We start from the raw sequence: 27354 nt of genomic DNA, 5'->3' as shown, positions 1-27354 counted from the left end.
TGACTGAAAGATGGTACTTCAGAAATGAGCCATAAACAATTAGTCTCACTTTAATGTTTTCTGCTAATAATAATTTTTCTTCAGTATGCAGGAAAAGAACAAATATTCAGCCCACTTCTCTGCCTCTAAGTGGCAACTTTTCCTCCTTCAAGCAGGCTGAAGGAGAAACAGATGGGAAGCTGTGCTGTGTCGCGTGCAGCGTTACAGGCAGCTCTTATCGCAGTCTCCTTTGTGCCTGCTAGCTCCTTTCACGGGGCGCTGTCAGTACCTCTGCTTCCCTCTTCTCCAAGCCTCCACAAAAGCTCTTGTGAAGGATCCTCCGTTATAAATATTCACACATACTGTACCAGAGTTTCCCCCTCCTGCTTTGGTCTTTCTGCAGCCCTTTGAAATTCAGAACAAAACCTCCTGCTGAAACCAGAGAGCTTGCTTCAGGCAACTCAGGAGACAACTTAGCCAAATAGATTAATTTTTCCAGGCTGTATTTGCAAAGCCCGGTAGGCCCTGTGTGTTGTTTGCCCCAATTTTTTTTCTTCTTTTCTAATCAGAAAGCAGAGGCACTGAGATGAAGTCACTTGCCCATGGGCACAGTCAGTCAGTGAAAAAGGGTAAGGAGAACTTCGATGACATCTGAAGCTCATTCTCAGCAGCACCCTCCATGCATTACAGTACAAACCATATCCCAGCTTACACAGCTATTCTGCAGCTGAATTTGGTGGAGTGCTTTGCATCTATCTGCAAAGGAGCTGGCCTTGCCCCCCCTAGCTGTTAGTAAATAGTTAAGGCAGCGCTGCAGAAAAGATTTTCCTGTACTGAAGATAACGTGCCACCTAGATTAAGTGCAGGGGGAACAAGTACTTCTCTTGATGTCTGACCAATGTAAAATACCACTTCCCAAAAGTCCATGGCTAGATGGTGTGGAGAGAGGATGTCCATTGACACTCATCCTCTTTGCATGCTGTCTGCTTTATTTTTGGTTCATTCCCCAAAACTGCTACAAGTTCCCTCTTGCATGTCAGAAATTTTAGTCAACTTCTGATAGGCAAGTGAGTTGCAGTCTTCTTGCATGACAGTCATCACTCCCTGAACCATGATATTTTTCGTGCTGTACAAGTTGCGTATATATTGATTGGCTTCTGCATGTTGCAAAAGAGACTGATTTGTGTTTATTGAGGGAATGGTGAAGATGTCAGAGCAGTGGACACAGACCCACTGAAGAGAGCTTGGCTCTTCACATGCAGGAAGCTAACTAGTTAAATTCAGTGTCAGTAAAATGGCTCACAACAGAAAAGGCAAATAAACCTCCATGTTAAATGTGTACCTTTGGGGGAAAATGCTTACCGAGAGAGCTGTCTAGAAATGAATGATGAGATAATCCTTTAATTTCATCTATTTCAGGAAGCAGGCAGTAGGATAAGAGCTCTGAGCCCCTATTAGAAAGTTAAGTCATCACTGCAATGTCAAGAAAGGTCAACACCTCAATCTGCAATCCTAGGAGGAAAAGACCAATAATTGATCAGGGAATGAGTGCATTTTTGTGCTGTTTAGGTGGAAGGAGGTTCATGAGATTTTCCCCTCGGAACATAAAACTAAAACTGCTGGAGGTTTATGCTGACTATGGCTGGTCACACTCCAACAAAAGAACTGGGAGGGGTGAAGTGTTTGTGAATGTAGAAATCTTGTTTCCCTTTGAAATGTGCTGTTACTACTACAACTACAGCTTGGATCTGAGACTCGGGGAAGCTGTGACTCTTAAAAGGACTCGAGGGGACCAGTCACTCGTCTCTTACTAAAACTGAGACGGGACTGTGCTCTGTGAATCTGGAGATACTTTGCAGTGAATCTTTCAAGACAAGATGGTGCAAAACAAGGGGCACTTCCCCTTCCCTGGCTGTGGAAGCTGTTGCATTGCTTAAGTCCTTTCTAAACCAGTTATGAGGGTTTAAGTGTTGCTCAGGCCGCATGTGCTTCTGCGTTCTCACACTGTGCCATGCTGAGGTTGCTGCCTGCCTCAGGCTCACTCTGCCAGGGACTGATGCCTGCTTGGTCAGGAGAAAGCTGGAACGACAGCATGGCCAGTGAGGTACTGGCAGTGCATTTTATCTCTGTTTCTCTTGTGTGGTGCATTTGAAAGCACATTCGCAAGAAGGGGTCTTTGCGCGCGGTGTGATCCAGAGCACAGTGAGGGGTGAGGACTGGAGAGGTCTTGTTTTTGCCCATGGATTTGGGCACACTCCTAATTTCAAGCACCTGACATTTTCTTTGCTTTACAGGTAATGATATATTGCAGTGGATTCTCCAACGCTTGCAGATCACTCAGGAAGGTGGGTAAAAATGTAAAAACTGAGGCTTTTTCAGATTAGAGTTGTAAAACTTTAAGGTCTCCATAGACAAAACCTCTTAGATGAATTCTGTCCTGAGTAGCAGCTCACCTTTGCAGTGTTTTGGTGCACTCAGAATGTTTGCCTTCTCCATTTTCAGAGGCACTGCACCTGGGGGACCTGTTTGTCAAATATGGATACATCTACCCTCTTCAGGAGCCAAAGAATCTCACCCTTAAGACAGATGGCAGCCTGTACAGGTTTCAAGTGAGTTACACCTTCTTTAAATCCACTGAGAGGGAGTTCAGCACTAGTTTTTAGAACAGGCAACTGGGGCAGTTGCCCAGGAGCTGTAGTCATGGAGGCTATGCTGTCTAGCCGTGCTAGTAGTTCAGCATGCAGGAGGAAGGGATCCACAGAGAAGCCTCAGGCCAGTTCCTCCAGTTCCATGTGTCAGATTACAGTTTATAGGGAAACTAAATTGTTGTACTTTGTTCAACTTCAAAATAGCTGTGCTTTGTTCCAAATGTGTGTGCCTTCCAGGTCTTAAAGTAGCAAATGGAGTCGCTGGTTGAAAATAGAATGATTTGGGGAGACTGAATAATGAATATACAAAAGGCACAGTAATAATGGGATGTTATCAAGGTTTGTGGTTGGACTGTTTCCACTACGACGGGAAATGAGGGTACCCTTGTTGGTACTTTGAAAGAGGAGTCTGGTTCCCGCACTATGCCAAATCAGGCTCCAGCATCTCAGTCTGAATGCTCAGGCAGCAGTGAAAGGTTGTCCATATTAACCGACTGCAGAGCAGGAGTGGATTTGATTTGGCAGTCTCCTGACCTCAGTTCTCCTGCTGTAACTGGCCCGCACCACTGTGCAAGCTGACACACAGCTAAGGAGCTGAGGCTCTGAGTATAGCAGAGGAGAATTTTCCTCTCCCTCCAGTGTGCATGGTGCTTGCGTGCCTTTTGGCATGAGTTCGAGGCTATTGTGCACTAACAAAAGGGTTGTTTTTCTGCAGACCCCCTATTTCTGGCCTGTGCAGAGCTGGCCTGCTGATGACACAGACTATGGTAAGTGGTAGCGTTGTGCGTGTTTAGGAGGTGTAGTGCAACCCCATGTGTGTTTGCATACAGTCCTGCACTGTGTTTGCTGTTCATCTCTTTGTGTTGTGTCCACATGCGATGACCAGCCCTCGCATTTTCTTTCATACTGTTTTGTGAATAATTCTCAGTAATGCTGAACTGAGGGAATGCTCTGGATGTGACCACTTTGTGGTGGCCTTGGTGAGAGAAAGTGCTTAAGCTTCTCTTATGTTCCACTAAGATCCATCAGACTGGAACTCATCTGAAATACCCTGCTGGGTAGGGAAGTCTTTAAACACAAGGTTAGATTTCCCTGAGTAGTTAAGTGTATTCCTGGATCTGAGCCCAAGACTGTCTTCCTGTAGATTTGGATCAAGCCCTGCACTCGGAGATGGTACTTTCTTTACATAATGCACAGTGGCTTCCAGTATTTCCTGATGTCTCTTTCCATATCAATTTTTTGTTGCCTTTATAGTGCTTTTTATTATAGGACTGGTCATGAATTTGCTCCTGTGGGCTGTGCAGTTCACAGACTGATTTGTTTATACCAAGAGTGTCTTCTGTGGCTTTTATCTACATATCTGTATATCTTCTGGGGAAATAAAAAAGCCCGTTTTAGATTGGAATGTTTTTAATAGAACTTTGAGCAAAACATTAGCCTATGTTCAGAAAACTTGGAGGTCAAACTGTGAAGAACCTCAGCGTCTTAACGATTTGGTCCAGTATCCTTTGACCTGTGAAACCCTGGCGGAGTTCCCAAAGGAGGAGTGACTGCTGGCAGAAGGCACGTGCTGCCCATTCTGTGTGGCTGTTCCCAGCCTGGGCACTGGCTTGTGAAGCATCAGTGACAAAGCGAAGCCACCAAGTTCATTTTTCTTCAGTGAGCTTGGAGCTCGTGCCTGGGGAGATATTGTAGAAGACAAAGATTTCTGTGTTTGCCATGTGGGTAAATTTTTAATTATTCTTGATTTGTTGATCTGAGTGTAACTGAAAGCTTATTTGCTTCTCCCTCCACAGCAATTTACTTAGCAAAGAAGAACATTAAGAGGAAAGGGATTTTAGAAGAATATGAAAAGGTAAAGATGTTGCCCTTGTTCCATTGCAAGCCCCTCATTTGCTACAGCTTTAGCCCTCTGTTGCAAATGAATGGAGCATGGCAAAAAATTACCTCTTCAACTGCATGAAATATTACTCCAGCAGTGTCAAAAGCCAAAATTTTGGAAGTGAAAAAGTGGCCAGTACAGGAAAATACTCTGAAGTCAATGATAATTTTAGCAGGGGTAATTGCTCTCCTTGCAGTGGTATTTTTGAACTGTTGCAATTCCTGTAATTACATTCAGAACAATCCAGATTTCTTGGCTTCGTTGCTGGCCTGGCCTAGCTGAGCTATGGAGAGTCAAGAAAACCCTAGCATGGGAGTGCCTTGTCCAGAATTTTCACACTAACTGCTTTTTTATTTTTATTCCAGGAACATTACAACATGCTCAATCAAAAAATAAACTACAAGTGGGATTTTGTTATTATGCAGGCCAAGGAGCAGTATAAGTGAGTTGACTTGTGTTCCCTTATTTGCATCATTGGGGAGGGTATGAGTAGGCAGAGTGTCACTGTCTTGGTACACAGTTAAATTACAGTTTTAAAACATAAACTACAGCTTTAAAGTAACTTGCAAGTGCCCATCAAGATCGTGAAACAAACCTGCCTTGGTCAGCTTGGGTTTTTTTCATATAACAAGGAAACTTGGTTCGCTTCACAAGCTGTGAGTGAAGGAGTTCAGATGTTTCCAAATGACTGGATGCCCATTTGCAAAGCCTCACCCTCGCCCACTGCACCTGAGTTTCTCTCTATACCTGTGTTTGTCCACCAAAGATGTGCAATCGGTGTGGTTTGTGAGAGCACAGGCGGGGGTGGGTGCCTTCCCTGCTGACACAGTCGCATGCCTCTTTGCAAATGGTTTTTGCACATGCGTAAGTGTGCAAGGGGAGGTTTTGATTTTTGCACCTTATGCGACACCCTGAAGAAGCCAGAGTCTGATGCTGCAGCGTGCAAGCCCTCATTAGAGGCGGCTTCTTTTATCTCAGGGCTGTCCATGAGCATTTGTGGATCACGCTACTGGGCTTAGGACCTGTTATTGGTCTGGTTCAATTATTACTTGCACATGTCTCACAGCTGAACTGAATGGCCTGAATCAAGAAGCTATAAATGTTCCCAGCAGAGACTTCTGGAGAAAACTCTGAAGTGCATACTTAGGCACCCAGCCAAAATTATTTGATTTTTAGAAGCAGAATCCTTTACATTCCCAGGAAAGTTTAGTGAACGTGAGATGGGATTACTCCTTTGGAGATAGGATCTTTCCTACTTCTGGTGATTTCTTTTACCTTTTTTTACCTCCCAGCATGGCAGGCACTGCCTCTGCTGTTCAGCAGTGTTTCTGTCTTCACTGGGATGGTAGCCAAGTCATCAGAATACAGCTCATCAGATAACTGTCTCATTAAACACGAGACTGTTGTTCTTGTAAATGGAGGTCAGACTTTGGCTAAGGGATGCCAAATGCATTTTTAAAGTTAGATACTGAGACTGTCTGAACTAGTAAATTAAACACGTCTGAGGCTGTTTGATGATGGTGCTGGGGCAGACTGGTGCAGAACAGCCTGCATCCACCCTGTTAACCACAGCAGGGTGGCCACATGCAAACAGCCTTTTGGGAATGCTCCTTTGCCCATGCTAAATCCCAAACTGTGCTTAGGACTTTTCTGGGAAAGGATTAGTTGGTCCAAGCCCAAACCATGCTAGTGCCTCTTCCATTTAATAAAGAGGTGATTTCGGTTTTAGTGCCTGGGAACACTGCTTGGTACCATTTCCAAATCATTTCTGTGAGAAGCGCCCTCCTTTACTGTGAGACAGAGGTGAGACGTGTCCAAGGATGTACCTCTGCATGGCAGTCCTCAGATACTGCCTCGGGACATTGCAGATGGATAAGTATGAGGCAGCAGAAGTGACCACAAGTAGCAGGCTGTTAGTATAAAACTACCAAAGGGCTGTCTGTCTAATCAAAAGAGGATGTGTCTGCTCCCAGCTGAGCTCAGGAAGATGATGATTTCTCAAAAGCTACAGTCATGTGTGGCCATGTGAACAGCGTGATCTGCAGTCCAGAATTAGCTGGGGTAAGATGTGGTCAGGAGGCTGCATCAGAGCATCACGTAGTCAGGCTGGGACCCATGGGGCAGGGGAGACTGGAGGTGTGCCTCCTTTCTCATCCCACTGGTTTTAGGAGAGTAAAACGAATGAATTCCCCTGGTAGAATCAAATCCTGTTCTTGGCTTTGCAGGGCAGGGAAGGAGCGGAAGAAGGCGGACAGGTATGCCCTGGACTGCCAAGAGAGAGCCTACTGGCTTGTGAACCGAACTCCTGTAAGTAGAGGATGACAGTGTGTGGCGTTAGTGCCTTAGCGATGCCCTCCCTGCAGCCACCTGGGACAAACTCCTCCACACTAAGAGGACGGCTGTGGGCAGGGCCGTCAGGCTGTGCCTCCTGTCGCTTCTCGTCAGGGAAGGGGCCAGCCCAGGCCTGCCCTGGATCCACACTACCTTTCTTGGTTGCTCTCAAAGGTGTCAGCAGGGGCTCCAAAGAGGTGCTCTCAAAGGGAGGGAGGTCTGGCTGCAGCACCTGTGCTCAGAGCGGGGTGTTCCCAGATTCAGCAGGCAGAGCTCCCCCAGGGCACTGCTGCCCAGGAGCCCTTTGGGGCTCAGGGGTCTCCTCATGCATTTGCACGAACCACAGACTTTACAACAAATGAGTGACAAAGCTGTTGGTGTTTCTTGTTTGTAACAGCCCGGCATGCTAGATGTCCTAGAGTATGGATTAGACCGCGTAACGGATCCCAATGAAAATAAGGTAAACCAGGTGAGACAGTTTTGTTTTGTATCTTTTTTTCACACCTACTGAATTTGTTTGGGAGGACCCAGACAGTGTCCCTGGGATTGTTGTTTTTTGGGCACCGCAGGCCGAGTGAGTCAGCTCAGCTGTGACAGCCGAACAGGCCAGGGGTTGAAGCAGACTCATTATCTGGGGAGTGGGGGCCTCAAAATAAGCTTTGGCAGCTCCTCTTGGATTGAAAATACTTAGTCAGCTTTCTTGCCACACCAGTTAGTGTGAGTACTTGGCTACAGAACATGCTTTCTTTGCTGGTGAAGCTGAATTAAGGAATTCTCTATCTCCAGATGCTCGTTGCTGCCTTCTTATTAGTGCTGAATGAACTGTGTGGGGCTGTGGGGTGTAAAGGATCAGTGGAAAGATCCAGGTTTAAATTAAAATGACAGAATACCTGCAAAAGGGTAACGTGTGGCAAGAAGATGGAGAAGTTGGTGTGGTGGATAGGAGACACAAAACGTTACATAAAGATGCATATTGTGTAGCTAGACCGTAAGGAGACAGAATTGATGAACTGAGACCATGGAGGCTGTAACTGGGTGGGACTGGTTCAGAGTCCACTGTAGGACAAATGCAGTCAGTGGATGAGGAGCTGGAGCTGCTCTTCTCTTTCTCCATCAGTCCTTTTAAGTGATCCTGTATTTGTGCACTTAATGGTGTTCATTTGGAAGCAAAGTCAAAGTCTCTCTCAGCAATTCAATGCAAATGTTACTGCGATCACACTCACTGTATTCCCACAACTTCTCATTTTTGTAACAGCCTTTAAACATCTCAACAGCCAGAAGCAGAGTAATTGCTTTGGCCAACTGCGTTCTGTTGCTATAGAGACTGAAAAAGAGCAAAATGTAGGGTTGGGGTGTATTTTATTTTTTCTTGCTCTAAGTAGCAGCTGCCAAAAGCCTTTTTTGTATGTGTTTTGTGTGTAAGAGAAAAGGAGTGGTGGAAAGAGAGAGGGATAGAAGAGAGGAGTTAGCCAACTTCTCGCCCACAGTTTTACAGCTGACATGGAAGGAGATTTTAGGTTTGCAAACGGTCTGAAAGCCCGTAGCCATCTGCCAGGTGCTTGGTAGCACAGAGGAAGTGAGTAAGGAATCTCTGTTCAGTTCCCATCCTGGACATAGGGAGATGGCCAGTTCCCCCTGTTAGCAGGGGCTCCAAAGAGGGCATGAGCCAAAGGACACCAGTTTTGGGGTGACTTCACTGCCTTTCTCCTTTAAGCTGGTCCCTGAGCCATGCCTCCTCTCTGGAGGCTGAGCTGAAGATAGAAGGTTCTTGCTCCTTTTTTTGCTTTTGAACAAGTGATTGACAATACATGAGACAGCCAAAAGTCCACATAAGCCACCTTTGGACTAGCAGCTCTTTAAAAATTTTATTTCTGCAGGCTGCTTTCACAAACACCTGTGGCTCAACAGCCTTTGGCAAGCAGAAAGGGTGGGCCAAGCTCTGCTGGTAAATGCTGAGCTGACTGTGCTTTGTGGGCTGTATCTCCCCCCTGCTGAAGGCAGTGCAGAGTTTTATTGATGTTTTCTGTGGGCCCAGCCTCTGGCTCTGACATAGGTGAAACAATGGGAGAAGAAACTGAGTGCATGAATCCAGCACCCATTTATTTGATTTGTGTCTCTGTTCCCGCTCAATCTAGCCTCGCTTTGTTGGTCAATTAGTTGTCTTTATCTTGAAAGCTGAGAAGGAAAATATTCCTGGTCTTAATTAACTTCTGACTTCAGAATGACTTATTTGAAGCTGGTATTGGCATGAACATCTGTCTTTCGCTTGCCTCAGACCTTCTGGTGGGCTGCTCTCTCCCTAACTGATAATGTCCTCTGGGGTTAAACAGGTGCTCGCACTCCTTTGAAGGGGACTTTTATTATTGACCCATGGGCATCCCTCGGGTTATAATGAGTTAGAAGTTGTAGCTGGGCAGGAGGAGTAAGGCAGAAGTAGCCATTCATTGGACAGCTAATTAAGAGATGCTTTAGCCTTTTGTTACCCCAGGTCTCAGGCTCCTGGTTGAGCCTCACTGCTTAGAGAGTTACCAGGCAACTGCCAGAGGCCGTGTCTGTGCCTGCGGGTACACACTCAGCTTTTGCCTCCTGTAACCAGTATTTCTGAAAGATGCTTTAGCTTAGCCAGGTATCACCGCACTGTATTCCGGGACTACTGAATGAAATGCCCTGGCTTCTTATACGCAACAAATCAGCCACAGATCTTCGTAGTCGTTGCTGGCCTTTAATTTCATAAGTCTCTGTCAGTTTGGCTGCCAGATAAACACCTAACTTCTGCTGCATCCATCACATCTTTTGAAATAACAGGGTCAGAAGCGGATAGATGGGGACGACCAGCAATTTGAACGAAACTGGGTATATGAACTGTTACAAATTTGATTTCTAGCTGTTGCGCTGGAAGCACTAGCACAGTGGAGATGCATGTTGAGATGATCTTATACTAGATGCAGAATTTTCCTCTGGTGTGCAGGGCTCTCAGCTGGCTGTGTGTAGGGAAAGGCCCACACGTGCAGCAGAGGAGAGGTGCTCATGTGCACAGAAAGAGAGCTGTGTGCATGCCGGAGTGCTGTTTGCCACTGCAGTGTCAGAGAGGCAGTACCCACAGGTTTTTGCAGTAAAGTGACCTGCAGAGGAGGCTGAGCTGTGCTGGCACTGTCCCGTGGTCAGTGGCTGGTGCTCTGTGCAGGGTCCCCAGGCTAATCCTTGCAGCATGCCGAGCTGTGGGCACGGACAGGGAGCACTGCGGCATTCGGGGCAGAGTGCAGGTGTGATATGCAGTGCCCGAGTCCAAAATGAGCCCTGGATGACAGTGGCCTGTCCTTGTTCTTCACTCCGAGCTCCACCTGGACATACACACAAAAGCTGTTGTCCAGCTGTTGACGACCTCTGTAAACACAGAACGGTGGCCAGACAGGCGAAAACGTAATGACTATTATCTCCACGATGTGGTCAGGAAGACCCACACTGAGAGCAGAGGAGGTCCGTGTGAACGGTTATCTGGAAATTAGCAGATGTCCCAACTTTTGTAGGAGCTGGTTGCTTCAGCCATGTGGATCAGCTCTGGACACAGGGCTCTTGAGCAGGTCCTGGCTGGCTCCCAGCTCGGCTTTGCAGCCGCTGCCTGCATGCATGGGGAGTGCTCAGCTGGTGGCAGTGGGGTGTGACGAGGCTGTGCACGGTGTCCAAGTGCTGCTGTATGTTGCAGGGAGGAGGATGTTGAACAGCACGCAGCACTTGCCTGAGACAGGCTGAGGTCTTTTACTAATTGCCACTTTGATTTGAAGCCTGCAGGGCTGGGGAGCTTATCCGTGGTAATTGCGATAAGTCACTTGTTAAGGGCATTGCAAAATTAATCTCATTATAAGAAATGACTCTTTTGTTCCAAATATTATTTCCTTCCAAAGAAGGGAGGGTGGGTGGAGGGTACAGGACGCTTTGGTGTTGCTGCTGTCAGTAGCAGGGGGTAAGGATGGATAGGATGGGGGGGGCAAGTGGCAGTGCTCATAGGGCACAGAAGGTATTCAGGGTCCCTTGTACCAGCAGCTAAATTGGCAACTGGTCACAGGAGCACCATGGGAGAAAGGGAAATGAAATGATGTTCAGCTGTGGCGTGAAACAGCTGAGGTCTTTCCCAGTTACTGTGGATTTGAGAACTGGAAAGAGCTGAGCACAGCCAGCATTTGCACCCCTCAGTAGGATGTTTGGTGCTGGGCTCCCCTTTGATTCTACTCCAGTTCAGTGTGTGCCACTACTCAGTGGTGCTCAGCCCTTCTCATGCCATAGCCCCCTTTTCTGTGCAAGCCTTGGCAAATCCCCTGCCCACTGTGGACCACCCCCACCAAAGCTTCCCTGATTTTCCCAGGACCAACTATCCAGAGGGCTGACTTGCATGCTCAGGCTGAGGCAGGAGGGGATCCTTGTTGTAGGATGCACTTTAAAAAAAAATAAAAAATCTTTCCTTGTTTGCAGATGTGGCATTAAGTTTGATTTTTACTCGCCCACATAGAATTTTTCTGTTGTGATGGCATTTTTCTTGCTCTATATAACATTTAATTTACTGTGTTCTTTTTCCCACCAGCTGTTTGTCTTGTGTGTGTGTGTGATGTGCTGCCTGCCTCTAAGAACCCTGTAGAAGATAACACAACTTTACTACCACGTGAACTGCCTTCAAGCCACTGTGCCAGCATCCACCTTTCCTCACCCTGCTGCACCAGGCCTGTCCGAGGCACCCACTTGCCAAAACGGAGGAAGAAATGAGGGGCCTTTTCAAACCATCTAATGATTTTAATGTGTTGATTTTCCTAAAGTAAATGCCCTAGCCACACTTAAATTCCATCAAATGAAACAGTTCAACCAGCACTTATAAATCTGATGGGGCCTGTTTTGTATCTTGGGTTCCCCAAGGAGGCAGGGAACTCCTATTGTGCAGGAAATAGCTGGCCTGAAACAGAAACAAAGTTCTCTAAAGAGGACACTTCTAGGACAGTAAATGCAGCGAATTTCTCTGTGCCAGCAGGTGATTTTTGTTGTTTTTTTTTTTTTTTTCCTTCTGTTTCTACAGTCTTATCTGAAACAATGATGACACTGTAGAAATGGGGGGAAGAAATGGTGTCTGCGTGGAAGGTGGCCTGGCATCAGGGGTGCAGCTAAGAGCCGACAAGGGTGAAAAGCTCTTCCTTAGTCCATGTGTCTGCTGTCATTTTATAAGATGTCCCAGGAGCCTTTGAATCAGCAAGGGAAGCTGTACAGCCCTGTGACCAATGATTCTGCTGTCCAAGAGTTTTTTTTCTCCCCCTTGATGTGTCAGCCCTTACCCCCTCACATGCAGTTCCTTGTATGTGGCCAGCAGAGCGTTGCAGCTGGTGCAGCTACTGTTTGTTTTCCTGTTTTTCCCTGCTGAGATTGTGTGCACCACAGTCATTCAGAGCTGGTCATGGTATTTCCAGCAGACAAAGCTTTGTCCCCTTGCAATGCCACAGTGAGGTTTTCTGTTAGTACTACGCTGGCCAGGCTAGGCTGGTGTTGGGATCAGATGGGCTGGCTTCATGGTAGTGCTACAGGTTGGCTGATCTGCTGCATATCTGGCTCCTGCTGCTGAAATCGTGAGTGTGCCTTCTCGAAACCAACCATGTTTCAGCAAAATAGGCATATTTTTCTTCCATATAGAGAATAGTCTCTCCTTCCTGAGCAGGACTGACGACGATAGTTAAAATGCCAAAGCAGATCTGTACCAGTGTCCCCGCGATGGTCCCCTCACAAAGCAGCCCTGGGAGAGCATCTTGCCTTTCCCAGAACAGGGGTAGCTCAGGGTGCAGGCTCACTGGTGAGAAGGTGGGAGAAGCAGGCTGCCTGCGGCATTCGACACCAAATGCTTCATCCCTCATCACTCGCAAAGTGTGCTTCACCAGGGCACTCGGCAGACCTGTGTCTGCCACAGGGTTACTTTGGAAGAATAATTCTGGGATGCAGATCTTGTTGGCTGAAATGGGAGGTGAAGAACTGAAACACTGCAATAAGCCTTTAAAGCCTTGCTGGGAGCATCCCTGACTTAGCCTGTCTTTCCTTCTGCCTCCTCAAGTTTATTTCACACAAAGTAACTGTGCTTCAAAGGAAGCTGTGTGAATAAACACCCTGCAGTTAATTTCTTCCCTTCAATTGCTTGTTCATTTGTGGATGACATGTAACATAGTCTGAGTTATTCAAATCACAACGTAAACACCCTTTGCACAGCAGATACTGCTTCTGAGGCTTTTAATTGTGGTGTTTATATTTTGCAATGTGTTGGTTCCTGTCTCCTTTAGCTAATATTGAATGATCTAATCTGTGTCTCGTAAATGAATCTATTTTAGCTCCATTAGAATAACCCCTTAATTGAAGGCATACAGGCAGCCTGTGATGGAAGAAGCGATGCTAAACAGCAAATATGGCTAATGGAACGATTAACAGTAAATATGGCTAATGGAACGATTTACGGTGTGTGGATGCTCTTAGCTTTGATGATACCCTGATTAGCTGAGCTGCTGTGTTTGATTTTAATTGTAATGAGAATTAATTGGAGAGCACTGCACAACGGCAGCCCTGCAACTGTGTTTTCACATCTCAAAAAAGGCGAGTTAAAGCACTCGTCCCAATTTAATGATTTTTGTTCTTTATTTTACAGAAAAAAACTATGGACGTTTATAGAAGAGAGGTAAGTGGTGGTCCTTCCCTCACTTCTAGGTGTTCCTCCCGTATGTGTTGGTTACATCAGTGTTGTATGGAGGCTGAAACCCCCCTTTGCAGGGGATGAGCTGTTTTAAAAATGCCTGGGTTTGGCTGGCGGAGTCTCTGTTCAATGGAGCTTTTGGTCAATGTGCTTTCAGGACATTTCCTGCCTCTGCACCTCCCGCTGCAGGCAGCCAGCAGCTCTCCCAGTGACGGGAAGGCTCAGGCAAGGACAGCAAAATCCAATAGATCAAAATTAGTGGTGGGGAAATCACAGGAGATGCATCAAGTGGCGCCAGTGTAGAGACAGCCAAGGATCAATGATAATTATATGCTAAATTATCCAGAGCATTTGTAGGTGCCTAGAATGGTAGATATTATGCAATTTTTATATAGCATGGAGAGTGCTTTTTAATTACTTGCACATTGCAAAATGCTCTTCTGGCATTTGCAATAAGCTCAGTGAAAACAGCCATTTTACTAAAACAGTTTAGGGATTCTGTGATTCCTTGGATATCCAAGAATTAGGGAAGAAGCAGTCCCTGTTGTAGGTAGCCTCAGTACCTGGGAGAGGGCATGTCTGAGGTTCAGATGGAGGTGGCCTTGTCTTCACACCTCCATGCTCCTAACTGTGGACATGTCTGATCCCTCTCAGATCATGTACTATCAGCAGGCCATCATGAAGTCCAGAGTGAAATCTTCTGTCTCTCTCCAAGGGTAAGTCCTGATTTCCTTCTGTCCACATGTTAATTAGTCTTCAGTGCTTATCTCATGAGATGATGAGGTTATCTTCTCCAGCAGCTGGTGACTCAGTCAGGGGAATGGATGTGGTGGCCACACGCAGTGTTGTTTGTGCTGTTCGGGCCGTGCCATTGCCTGGGCCAGGAGGCGCAAGGCAGAGGAGGGATCAGAGTCCCAGTCATGATGAAGAGGCTCCCTTGGAGCTAAGGAGAGGATTGCTGTGAATGTCTGCCGAGCAGCACCAGCCTCTTGGTTGAGATGCCCTATGAAATCAAGAGATATTCAGACTGGTCAGGGCTGGACCATGATGCCTGGAACTTGGTATATTTCTGTAGTTTGGAAAAGCGGCTGCGTGGAGGCTGCCTTGGGAGGATGCAGCAGTGTGTCTGTCCTGTGCTTGTTCCTGTGAGGGATGAGTAACCGGCGGAGACAGACTGATCCTCCCATTCCTAGTCCCCAGCCTGCTGCGCTGGATTCAGCCCCTGTGTGTGTTCTTGTTCATATAGTGATGCTCACCAGAAGGCAGCAGAGCTAGGGAGATCTCTGGTTATTCTGTGTTAGGAAGGAACACATGCCTCTCCACGAACATCCAAGCAATTAATTAGCAATTCCTCTTCTCAGTGGGGGTATTTCCTGATCAGTTTCTTAATGAAGCCAATTAAGTGCAAAGCTCCCAGTCCTAGCATTAGCCATTAGTGTGTTTGCCACAGGCATTTCTTACCTGGAATCTTAAGTGCTGGCCAGTTGCCTAGAGGTGCAGTCCCTATCTGTTTTACATAGTCATTGCCACCCAGAGATTCATATCAAATCTAAGATAAACTAGATGCTCAGCCTGTTCCCTGGGAGAAGGCAGTCGAGGATGAATGAAATTGGAGGAAGAGTCTGGGAAGCACTGCTGTCTTCTGGCGCCTTGCAAGTTGTGGTTCTCAGCAGTTCTGCTCATTTCATCTGTCACTGACTCCCAGGTCACTTAAAACTCTCTTGCCTCAGTTTTCCAAACTCTGAACTGGAGCTGGGGACACCTGGCTGCCTTCAGGAATTTTTTTGGTACTAAACTGTTTGGCAATGGAGCTTTTCATTCATTAGTTCTAGTCTTCTGACAGGATAATGCCTATCACCTAGATGAAAAAAAATCCTCAGGAAATTTGGGTCTCAGCTGCAGGATTGGGTCCAAATCAAATTATTATTGATGAGGATGTGAGCAGCAACTAGATAGTATGCATGCACCAGAGCATTCCATTGATTTAGGAGGAGCTGCGAGGCACTAATCATTAAAAGGACAGAGCAATGTTACTTGAGTTGACAGGTTTAGATTTGTAGCCTGATTAAAATATATGGATTGGAGTGAATTATGCAGGTGCTGAATGCCTTGGCATTTCCAGTGAGAAGATAGCATCGAGGACTTCTGTGCCAAACCTATGGTATGCTTTGTGCAGTAGCATTGGATAATTGCAGGATGTGTGCCAAGGTGCCTGTTAGCAACGGGCCCTTGGACAGTGCGCTCCAAGCTTTGAGCACATGAAAGCAGTTTGGCCTGGAAGGAATTTTAAATGCAGAAACCAGATGATTTTTTTCAAGAGTGAAAAAGGGAGGAGAAATCTAAAATTCCAGGACGTTAGTGAAATCCGTTGTAATTACGAGTCTGGCCAACTTAGAAGGTAGAAGTGTTTGTCTGGTTCCTGCTAGGATAGAGACATTTTTGCTTCATGCCAAGCCCTCAGAGTCATTTGCAGAGGAATGAGCTGTGCGGTAGGTGAGCAGAGGAAAGGAGAAGCCTGGATGTGCCCTCAGCGCTCCCTCGCCTCTCCTGCAGCTCCCTGGGCGCTCCCACGCCCCATGGGAAGGCTGTGGAGAGCCCACCCTCAACAAATACAGCACTTGCTTTCCTTTTCTCTGGCACTTTCCTCTCTGTAATGTGTGGCATAGCACGGCACAGGATCAGGCCTGGAGAAGGAGGCAGAAGGCATTTGGGGGTTTAGTCCCGCTTTCCTTGAAATGAAGAGGCAAAAGGAGGTGATGGAAGAGAGTCTTGTATATACCTGCACTTGAACTGACAAAATGACTGCTTTGAAAGACAACCAGGAGATTATTGTTTGGGAAATGGAAAAGATGAACTGAGCTAATGAATCAATTTTTCTAGGAAGGCAGGGGCTACACTGCAGGTCCCTGTGCTGATAGGGCTGCACCTCTGAAGATACCTATCTATGGTTGGTGCAACCACTTATTTGGTTGTAGTGGGGCTGGCTGCAATTCTGCCTGCAAATTAGTATTTTGATTTTGTTGGATTTGCTTGCAGGCTTGTGAAGTACTCTGAGCAGTTTCTCTCCAATGATCCTATCCTGTCTGGATGTCTCCCCAGCAACCCCTGGGTAACAGATGACACTGAGTTCTGGGATCTCAACTCAAAACTGTATGTATTGGTATGCTTTTGTCAGCTTGTGGTTTACACTGGCCTTTATGCTGATAGAAATCAGAAAAGGGAACTGCTGATTTCAGTGTGATATCTAGTCTCTGATCATAAGCAGGGAAGCAATTCCCTTTCTGACATAGCTTGGCCATGCTAAAGAAACTGTCTCTTGGGAATACTCCGTGCTGAACTTCCAGCGTTATCTTCCTCAAGTGGAGCCTGCCTTAACATGACAGAAATTCCTAAACTCATGATGGAAGTATGCGCTCAGCCCCTGCTGAGTGGGTCTAATCCTCCCCTTGCGTGAGTCTAGTCCGCTTTTCCTAGCACAGGAATGGAATATGACCAGTTACACTCAGGTGTAGCCCTTGGTTTAGCATTAACATTGCTAAATTAGGTGCTGCCAATGGTGTAGCAATTCTAGGTTCAACTACTGGCCCTTGGTCTTTGCACACACCCCAGGAGAGAGTTTGGGCTGGAGGCACATACTGGGAGTCCATCCTTTCTCTGAGGTCTCCCTTGGATTTCCATTCAGATAGTGTTTGCTAATTATACAGTGGCATCTCTGGGCTTGAAGCTTACAACATATTACTGGTTCTCATTTGAGACTGGCAATCCTGTTAGACTGATGGTATCCCATTAGACAGCCCCAAAGGATACTTTCACAGAATGCCGTTATAAGAAGCAAAGCTTTGGGCAGCAATCAGTGCCTCCTCCAGAACAGAACTGAGCGAAACCTGCAGCAAAGCTGGGCTGTCATTGCAAGAGCAGTGTAAATCTGAGCTAAATCCTCATCCCACTGTGTACCAAGTTGTTTAATTCTGGCTTACTTAGTGGGGGCTGACTTCAGGAGCTCATTACAGCATTCTGGAAAACAGGATAGTGCTGAGAAGTCCCTTGGCATTCCAGCAAAGGGCATTTTGGTTTTAATTAATCTGCCAATTAAGTGGGCGACTTGAAACTGGCCATGCTGTTTGTTTTCAACCTGTGCAGAGTGGAAGTCCCCACCAGAATGCGTGTGGAGCGATGGGCCTTCAATTTCAATGAGCTGATACGAGACCCGAAAGGTCGGCAGAACTTCCAGGTGTTCCTGAAGAAGGAGTTCAGCGGTGGGTCTGCTGTGTCTCTGTCTTTCTCCCTGCCTGCGCTACAGAGCGGTGGTGGAAATCCATGCCTTTGCAGTAGGTGCTGTGAGCCGAGACGATGACAAAGTCGCACAGTAAAGGCAGTAGAAGTGACTTTGGAGGCGATGGCTTTGCAGCCAGTGCATGCAATACCATCTAGTGGCACAGGGCACAAAATACAGCCCAGGGCACTCCCCGCGTGTGGGGATTGCTCCCAGGCGAGCTGCAACTGGCTGAATTCGCAAGCTCGCTTAGGTGTCAACGAGCAGAGAGCAGGGGAAAGCTGTATTCCTCCTTCAATCCCAAGGGGATTTTCAAGGTGGTTGTAAGAACTGCAGAGACTGAATCAGGACCAACGCACTGAGTCAAATACATTCAGTTTAGGAGTTAATAAATGGGATTGTGTTTTTCTCAGTCTCGCTCTCTGCTGACTGCATCCCTGTTACGCAGGAGAGAATCTGAGTTTCTGGGAAGCCTGTGAGGATCTCAAGTATGGAGACCAATCCAAGGTCAAAGAAAAAGCAGAAGAGATTTACAAGTGAGTGTGATGATTGCAAAATTTCTTGATTTCTTAAGCTCTTTGTACATGAATCCCATAACCTTCTTCCACACGTTGTCATTCTCCGCGTTATTTATTCCTGAGACTTTTCTTTGTAAGCTCTCATCAAATGTGACTGTCCAGTGTCCCTATGTAGGAAATGAACTTGTGAAGATGAAAGCCTAAGTACTGTTTTGTTATATAGTTACTTTTCCTCTCTGTTCTCCACTATTACGTTTAGGTCTTAGCATGTAATCGAGAGGTGTGGAACAGCAGATATCTTGGGGCTGCCACGAGGAGAGTGGAGAAGCCCTTTTTGCTTCCAGTGGGCTCAGATTTGGTTTATATTGTGTGTTAACAGGGCAAGAGGAAGTGACTACATGTTGTAGTGTTGAAGAGGAGACTGACTGCCCAAAATCAGGACAGCAGATTGTAGTGGGGAGCTGAAGGGACTTTTCCTTTCATGCACAGACAGGAATCTCCAGGAATTCTCCAGCTGTTAATGGCAGTGTTGATTCCTTCTCGTTGCAGGCTCTTCCTGGCTCCGGGAGCAAGGCGCTGGATTAACATTGATGGCACAACAATGGGCATCACTGTCAAAGGCCTCAAGCACCCTCATCGTTATGTTTTAGATGCTGCTCAGACCCACATTTACATGCTGATGAAAAAGGTTTGTTATTTGTTTCCAAAGCCTTAAGGGGATTCCAGTCCTCTGGGCCTTTCCGTGCCTTTGTGTGCTATCAGCTGTCACTTTCAAGTGGCCTTTGTTTGAAAATCCTTCGAATTTGCTGACTTTAGCAAGCACTGCTTCAGGTCTTTGTATTCTGCTGCTTCTTCTTCCCTCTAAGGCAGCTGTGCCCAGGGTGGTGGAGGTCAGGTGTCTGCTGGAAGTCCTACTTTCTAAAATACCAGCTTGGTCACCAGCTCGTTCAAAGCTTGAACAAATCTTTTAACTTGACTCGGTTAGTACCACTCTGTGCCGCATCGACTGGATTTCAGCAGTGGATGGGAAAGGTAGTAGCAATTGTGATGTAACTGCCTGAGTTTTGTACCAACAGCATTGGCAGACATGACCCATCTTAAGTTTTACCGAGTTTTTTCACACATTTTTCTGTGGTTGTGTTTATGGACACCCTTTTTTAGGTTTGACTGATGCAGCGGACTGTGGGCTGCTATCAGCATACAGTATGTCATGGCTGTCATTAGATCCTGGTAACTACAGATAACCTGTAACTCCTCCTTATGAGTGACACAAAATACACTTAGCCGGAAGGAGTATTATGGGCCAGAGCAGCAGCTAGTGCATGTTGACACTGAAAGCAGCAGAGCTGCACTGGTTTTCACCAGTTGCTGAAAAAGGTCCGGCTCCTGAAACATAATCGCGTTGCCTCCCAATGACTGTGAGACACCGCTGGCTTGGGCTAAGCTCTGTTCAGACCTTTTGGTCTGGGTCTTACCTGGGAAGCTTTATTGTGAGATGGAAAATCCTGGGAGTTTTACACCAAGATGAAAGGGTATTGGTTTAAATAGCTACATTTGCCTGCAAGATATAAAGTCCCTTGGGCTGCTGGGGGAGATTATCCAGTTCCCAGCCTCCCTGGCTCCTGAGCAGTTGTATTTGGTGGTGATTTTAATAAGGGTGTTTGCAGCCCATAACTACCAGTTTCTCTTTTTTTTCTCCTAGTAGGACTCCTATGGCCGCTATTTAAAGTCTCCAGTATACAAGGAAATGCTGGCCAAGGCTGTTGTGCCACAAGAGACTGTCAAAAAAAGGCAAGTGAAACTGGATGTAATTGTGGGGTTTGTTTTTCTTGTAGCAAGGGTAGAAAAAGCCTGGGTTGCAGCAAAATTACTATGATTTAGACGTTTGTTTAATGAAATAAGATTTTTCACTAAGAAGATGCCTTGCTTTGGGACTGATTGTGCTGTTTATTTGTGAGCCCTTTGGAAGCGCCTTGTGTGCAGTCAGGATCAACTTGACAATTGCTTGGCTGCCTTGTCTGTTGGGTCTGTTCAGAAAGGCTGTGATTGTTGAATTAATGACAACTCCTTTCCTGGAAGGAGAAAGTGCTGTGTACTGGGCATGGGAAAACTCCTGCCCACAAAACACAGGCTGCCGAGGAGACACAGAGCCACTGCAGGGTCCTCCGTGGGTTCTGCTCAGCTCTGCCCGGACAAAGCTGCTTGCCACCTGCAAGGCGAAGGTGACAGGCAGCCACATGGGAATAAACAGCATCTTACTTGTGAGGGACTGCTGGCACAAGGTAGACGGCGTTAGAAGCAGCAGGCTTGAAATGGCTCTTTCCCAATCAAGAGTTTGAAGTGTAGTTGCTTCTTAAAGCTGAGTGTACAAGGTCATAGCGAGCCTGGGTGGTGTGCTTCTTTCTCTGTTCCTCTTCCACTCATCAACCTAGCAAGCAAGAAAGAGGAATCATGGACTTTCACGCTATTGTTTCATCTAAAGCGCATTTCAAGTCAGTGGAAAAAACCCTCCTGCTGACTTGCCTGGGGTTTGGTTAGTTTTTCCCTGAGCCACACATCACAAGATCCCTGGTAGATGCTGGTTAATCCTGGCGACTAGCTTTGTGTTTATCAGTGCTTGTTCTGGACACTCAGTGGTCAGCATCCTGGTTAAACTAAAGAGCTAGTACCTCATCCAGAGGTGGCTCAACACTTGTTTCCCCTGCTGCCGGTGATGGCTTTGCTGCAGCAGGTAGCAAGTGGGTTTTTGGGGTATCATATCACAGGCACCAGAAACACCTATACTGGTCCCTATCTTGATCCTCTGAAAGCGTTAGAAAAAATTCCACTCATGGCAGGTGTTTGGCTTCACACTGAGAGTTACGTGCAAACACGACAAAAGGAGTGAGGTACCGGCCATCTCCTGGCCCTGGAGTCACTTACGAGGACCAGGACCGCCTGGATGCTTTTAGCAGTTCTGTAGCTCATGTGTGGGACCGTGTCACTGAGTCCTACTTTGAACCACCTCATCCACAATTGCACTTCTTTGTTTTTGTGCAGGTGACAGTGGCACATGTCTCCGTGTCTGAGCTTGCCCTCCTGGTAAATTTGCTTACTGGGAGTGAGTTTTTGGTGCCTTTTGACTTTTCAGTAACACCCTGCTTCTTTCACTCCCTCTCTGCCCAGCTCCCCTTTCCCGTTCAGACGCCGTCACCTGCGCTCCAGCCCCAGCCCCATCATCCTGAGGCAGCGGGAGGAAGAGGCCAAAGCCAAAGAAGCCGCCGCGACTGTGGACATCACGCAGGTCATGAGCAAGCTGGACCGCAGGAGCCAGCTCAAGGAACCTCCCAAATAGGCTCTGAGCCCCGCAGGGCACAGCCCAGGGAAAAGACAAGCCGAGCTGGTGTTGAGCTTTGTCTCCCCTTCCTGAAGGTGTCAGTGCTGCTTTAGGTTTGCAGGCCGGCTCTGCCAACAGCCTGCTTCCGCACGTTGCCATGGCTTCTGGAGCCGCGGATGTCGCTTCCCAGGCAGGTTAGGCATGGGAGTGCTGGTGGAGCCTGGCTGCTGGCTGTGCCGGACTCGGGGTGCAGGGCCCGGCTCCCTCCCTGCACCCCTCGGAGAGGAGGGGGTGCTTCCTGGGTGCCTCGAGCTCCCTGTGGAGGTTGGGTGGCCCAGCTGCCTCCCCCTGCCTCCTGTTCCTCCAGGAGGTGGGGTGGCACAAGGCAGTGTAAAGCTCAGCTGTCCCAGTCCTTTGGGTTCAGGTCCTTGTGACCCCGCAGGGAGCAGGGTGAGGTGGCCCACCTCGGAGTGCGTCCACGCTGGTGTCCATCCTCTCAGAGGCGTGCGTGCCCTCCCAAGGGGTGTATCTTGGCCACCCACTGAGAGGAGTACACTCCTCACTTCAGGTATCCTGCATCTCCTAGCCAGTGCAGCGGAGCCAGAGGCAGATCTTGAGGGTAATCTTCTTGTGAGAGTGGTAGGATGAGTGTTTCTGAAGGTTTAGATGACCCTTTGAATTTTGATGATGCTCACAAGTGCCCCTGGGACATAGGAGATCTCCCCCGTGACTCCCCTGCACAATGAGGTAGGTGTGCAGGTGTAGCAAGCCATTGCTCACAGGAACCTGCAGGAGGGCTTGAGAGACGCAGCCATGGCTTTGTGTTTCTTTTATCAAACCTTTCCTACCTCTTGTCTTGTCTTTTTCCTGCTCTTCTATTTTCTGTTGTTAAAAAAACCTAACGGGGTACTTCCAGCTTGTAGCCCAGAAGCAGGGAGGAACCAGGGTAGAGGTGTTCAGAGCTGATTTCAGCTTTAAGTAGTGGTATGTTTTGTGTGTGTGTGTTTTTTTTTTTTTTTTTTTCTTTTGCTCTTTAGAATGAGACAACCTAAAATACTACCTTAGTGCTAAAGAGCTCAGGGAGATTCCAGGCTTTGTTGGGAAACCAGAGTGTCACTGGACCAGGCCAATGATAACCAGAAGTGAGAAGATTCCTGCAAAGCCCAGTAGAGGGAATTGGGGGGCAGAAAAGCTTTCTTGTTTGTTAAAACTTAGAGGAAACAGAGGAACTGGGTGGGAAGCACTGAGATCCAGGAAGCTTCTTTACTCTGGTTTGTATTGTACCAGCAGTAAGAACAGATGATCGATTTTAGAGGAAATGGGAGGTGGAGGAAGCTGGATGTGAGTGGGAGCCCTCAGGTACTGGGGTGCATGCAGACCAGCCCCTTGTGAGCAGGCAAGATAGTCAGGCAATAGCTGTTCCCCCACAGCTTTGAACAGCGATTCTAGCCCTCCCGGTGTGTGTTGTCAGGAGGAGGAATCGGGGCTACCTGGTCTGATCTGGTATCACTGCAGAACTAGTCTCCTTTGCTTTGCAGCTGAGCTACGGAGATTTTCTTGACCTCCATTGACCTAACGGTGATAAACCTTCTTAGAGGAATTGAAACCAAGTTGCATGAGTCTTTTGCTCAGATGCCCTTATTCCCAGTGGGAGCAATGGCAAATTTTGCAATGCTGTAAGGGTGAGCGGGCTCAGACTGTAATTTCTTTTGAATTGATGTCTAATACTGAGCAGCATCAACCTACCTTGACATAAGAGCACTGAAAGATACTCAGGAATGTAGCAGGGTTGGTCCAAAGCTACTTGGATGTGATGAGCTCTGCAGTCTCTTCAGGGTTTGTTTAACAGGGAGCACTGAGCATGCTGGGACTGCCAGTATGTAGTAACATGAGGAAGATCAAGTCAGAGTATAAATAATAAATAACAAATCTGTGTGTTCCAGTCAGTCCCTCTGATTCTACTTCTATTTTGTCTGCAGCTCTGCTTTTTATGTTCCCTCTATCCATTCCTTTCTCTTGATTTTTCATCATCTCAGCTTTTCATCGTTGTCCCCCTGATGTGGGTTAATGCTGCATGCTCTGGAGTCACTGTGCTTGTGAAACACCAGGCCTGCACTTGCAGGCAGAAGCTGGCTCTGTTCTGCTTAGAGGCTGAATAAGCTGGCATGACCCAGCGTACCGCTCCTCGGTCCCTTGCTGTTCGGTCCCTGAAGAGGAAGGTCGCTGGTACAAAGTGTGACCATGGTACAAACTGAACCTCACTTTGTGCCAGCCAAGAAATTGTTTGTTTCCATTGGAAATCAGAGCAATATGTTGTTTCATTTCTTGGCCATGGCTTCCATGCATTCATCTGTCTAATAAAAATAAATGTAGAAAATGAAAAAAGAACAAAGTTCATCCTTCTCTGTCTTGTCTCAGTGTGCTCACCCTTCACTGTGTCATCTTTCTGCCATGCGTGCATACATTTTCTCTGTGTTCCTCCGCTCTCAGCGCTTCTCTTAGGACACTTGAGCTGCGTTTCATTTCTGCTGGGAATGAGTCCTTGGGAAGCAGGGTGGGGGGCACCCCGGCATGCAGCGTGTCCTCTGCTGATGCATCTGTGCTTGGGCTTGTCCTGAGGGCTGAATTAGCTGAGCTGGAGACTTCACAGCACCAGCCAGGGACACTGGGGGCTTCAGCACAAGATGTGGCTTCTTGTATTATCAGTCGTCAGGGTTTGGAGCTCGGTGTCCTATTTCTTGGCCGCCGCGGCAGCCGGCACAGTGGTGCTTTGGGTATGACATGGTTATACCATTCATAACCAAGATCACGTTCTTGGGGTAACAGACTCCTCCGTGCCTAGAGCTAATTGTTGTAAGGAATGAGTCAAGCTGGTGTCTCCTACAGTGTCATAGCGCGTGTGGGGCCGATCTGTCAGCACCGCTGAGGCTGGTAGCAGCGACCCCGTTGCTTTCCACGGGCAAATTGTGACACCTCCGCTCTCCCGCTGCGGGGGAGCAGGGAAGGGGACAGAGCTGCAGGAGAGGGGGGCACTGGCCCAGGCTTGGCCAGGGTAGCCATCGGCTGCCTCCCAGCTCAGCCCTGTCTCTCCTGGTAGCAGCTGGCCCTTCTCCTCCTGACGAAGCCTGGGGAGGCCAGGCCAGCCTCCGGCATGCTGTGCCCCGGGGCCTGACCGAGCCTCTCTCCTTTTCCTCCCCGCAGCCATCCCACCACACCTCCCGGGCCCCCCGCCCGGCTGTCTACGCTGGCACCAACACCCCGCCATCGCTGCCTGCTGCCTCCCCCGGCCCCCCGGCCCAGCCCCACCGCGCCGCCTGCCCCAGGCCCGCCAGCGAGGCCCCAGGCGGCGCCCAGCAGCAGCCCGAGGGGGCCGGCCCCGGCCCCTTCCCCTCCGCTGGTGGCAGGTCCCGCACGGCCGCCCTGTCCTTCGGCCGGTTCCTGAGGAGGGGCTGCCGGGCCTCGCCCGTGTTCGCCGCGCTCTCGCCCAGGTGCCCGGCCGTGCCCCACGGGAAGGTGCAGCCGCTGGGCGAGCGGGAGCGGCGGCTCCGGCCGGACGCTGCAGCGGTGAGCAGGTAAGCACCGCGCGGGCACCTGAGCCCCCGTGCAGGGCTCGCCTCCGGTCCCGTGTCCGTTTGTACGTAGAGGTTGAAATGGCGCCAGCTGAGCCCGTTAAAGTGGGCCTTGTGCTTCGTATTGCAGTCAGCTGCTGCCGCCCCCCGCCCCGTGCGCCGCTGTTGGGGCTGGTGTAATGGCGGCTGTGGGAGTGGGCACCAGCCCTGCGCCTCCCTGGCGCCAGGCGAGGCAATGGAGGCGCTGCACCTCCCCGCCGGCCCCAGGGAGCTGCGGGCCATGAGGCTGCTCGGGGTACCTGTGGCATAGCCAGGGACGTGGCCTCTCCTTCCCCCTGGGGACGCCAGGCACCTGCACTGGTGTCCCCCTGCAGCCGTGCCACCCCTTGCCCGCGTCCCCGAGCCCCACGCGCTGGGGCAGGCCGGAGGAGGTGATGGCCCCTTGCACGAGGCAGCCCCAGCTCGGCATGAAGTTATGTTTCTCCCCACATCAAGCACCTTCATGGGCTGTGGGGCCTTGCGGCACAAGCAGCAGAAGCTGTTTGACCAATTTTGTTATTTTGGTGGCTTTGGAGATGAGCTCCAGATCTTTGCACCAGCAAAGATGGTGAGATGCTCCGGTACTGGGGGGCAGGGCCCCCGTACACCCTGAGAATGTGGCCAGCCCGGCTGATGGTGCCGTTCCTACCGTTGCATCTCAAACCCACCACTGGCGTTGGTGCTGCCTGCCCCAAATCGTGGCCAGGCCTCCAAAAGCATCTCTTCCCCTTGGCTCCTTGCACCTGCTCCCCATATTGGATGTGGTTTTTGATGAGAAACAGGCAGGAGGCCACACCGGTGGTTTCTCTCTCCTGCACTTACACCTCCTGTTTTGCTTTTGAGTCCTGAATTTGGCAAACCGCTCGTACGTTTGTGTTTGTTCTCGAGCATTGGTTCAGGTTTGGTTTAGTGGTTTGAAAGTCAGAGGAGACACAGAAGTAACAAGGGAGGAGAAATCCTGAGGGGGATCGTGAACGTTTGTCCTGCCAGAGCAGGATGTGTATTCATATTCATATTCATAATCTGGGGATTTGTTGCCTGGAGAGACTGTCACTGTTGAAACTAAATCCTGGCCATGTCCCTCACCAAGAGTAACATGTCCTCAATCTCTTTTAATCCACCTTTGCTGGTGACCAAGTGGACGAGTCCACGTTATAAATTCAAAAGCATAAGTCTGAGGGCTCCTGCTCCACCTGGCTCTGCGCTCTGGCTGTGCCAGAGCTGGGTCACACAGCAGTTTTGCTTCAAAGGGCTGGGAGTGCACATTTCCTTCGTTTTCCATCTCTGCAGGCTTGTGCCCAGGAGTTTTGCTTTGGGATCTGGGGTTTGAACAGTGGAAAACTCAAAGCCAGACTCCATGCTGCGTGTTCGCTGTCTCCGAGCGCACATCAAAAAGTGCTGTATGCGTGATGAGTTTTTATTTCACAACACAGCTTCTTCCAAATAAAAACGGATGCTCCTTTGGAGAGCCGGATCTACCCCATAGACTCTGAGGAGGGAGAGGACAACTGCCACCGAGCTTGTAAGGACTCTGCGAAGGAGGTGATCTGCCCGTGGGAGAACCCCGCGGAAGAGGGGAGGGCTGGGTAACGAGCAGCCCAGACACGGACGCTCTCTCCAGGCCTGAGAGCACAAGGTCTGCCATGTACAGCTCGGTATACGTGCCGCGGTGTGAAGAGGCGCGTTACGGCCATCCTTTAGCATCAAGGAGGCTCCGGCTCTGCAGCTAGGAACGGCGGACCCTGCCGTACCCATCTGCTTGTGGTTCAAGAATCTGAAGCATTTCTGGACTGGTTTTCTTGGCTGTCTTTGGTATATTCTGATCTGTTCATTACAAACATCTTGATAAATGAACCTCGTTTCTTGCCTTACAGCAGACGGAGAATTTATGTGTGTGTATATCCTGGGAAATAGCGTCTTATCTGAACTACTTGCTTGGCCATGAGGTGTCAGCACACTGTACACAGCACAGCTGGAGCAGAGCTTGCAGGCATTTTTCAGAGTAGGACTCAGACTTCAGTGCCAAGTCTGGGGCATGTTTGCGCCCCCAGCTTGGGTCCACCTCTTATTATTACTATTTTTTTTTATTTTAAAGC

At 48.5% G+C, this 27354-nt stretch overlaps 1 protein-coding gene across 5 annotated transcripts in view; it reads left to right on the top strand.

The window, feature by feature from the left end:
* Positions 1-27134, top strand: part of RGS9 (regulator of G protein signaling 9) — a 34034-nt gene extending 6900 nt beyond the window's left edge. The window contains exons 3-19 of one of the 5 annotated variants that reach the window (XM_055727640.1): positions 2274-2324; positions 2482-2588; positions 3343-3394; positions 4424-4482; positions 4875-4951; positions 6735-6816; positions 7238-7300; positions 13499-13528; positions 14198-14259; positions 16580-16693; positions 17684-17799; positions 18265-18352; positions 18884-19022; positions 20040-20125; positions 21500-21617; positions 24852-25222; positions 26692-27134. In XM_055727640.1, coding sequence (XP_055583615.1) covers positions 2274-2324; positions 2482-2588; positions 3343-3394; positions 4424-4482; positions 4875-4951; positions 6735-6816; positions 7238-7300; positions 13499-13528; positions 14198-14259; positions 16580-16693; positions 17684-17799; positions 18265-18352; positions 18884-19022; positions 20040-20125; positions 21500-21617; positions 24852-25222; positions 26692-26848 — 1772 coding nt within the window. In that variant the 3' untranslated portion in view covers positions 26849-27134. Of the gene's footprint in view, positions 1-2273; positions 2325-2481; positions 2589-3342; positions 3395-4423; positions 4483-4874; positions 4952-6734; positions 6817-7237; positions 7301-11476; positions 13312-13498; positions 13529-14197; positions 14260-16579; positions 16694-17683; positions 17800-18264; positions 18353-18883; positions 19023-20036; positions 20126-21499; positions 22926-24851; positions 25223-26548 lie in introns of those variants that run through there. The other 4 variants (XM_055727646.1, XR_008735280.1, XM_055727653.1 and 1 more) reach the window with 4 other exon arrangements.
* The last annotated feature ends 220 nt before the right edge of the window (positions 27135-27354 follow it).

The sequence above is a fragment of the Falco cherrug genome, chromosome 1, assembly GCF_023634085.1.
Source record: "Falco cherrug isolate bFalChe1 chromosome 1, bFalChe1.pri, whole genome shotgun sequence".
Lineage (NCBI taxonomy): Eukaryota > Metazoa > Chordata > Aves > Falconiformes > Falconidae > Falco > Falco cherrug.
This window is presented reverse-complemented; position numbering and strand designations above follow the sequence as displayed.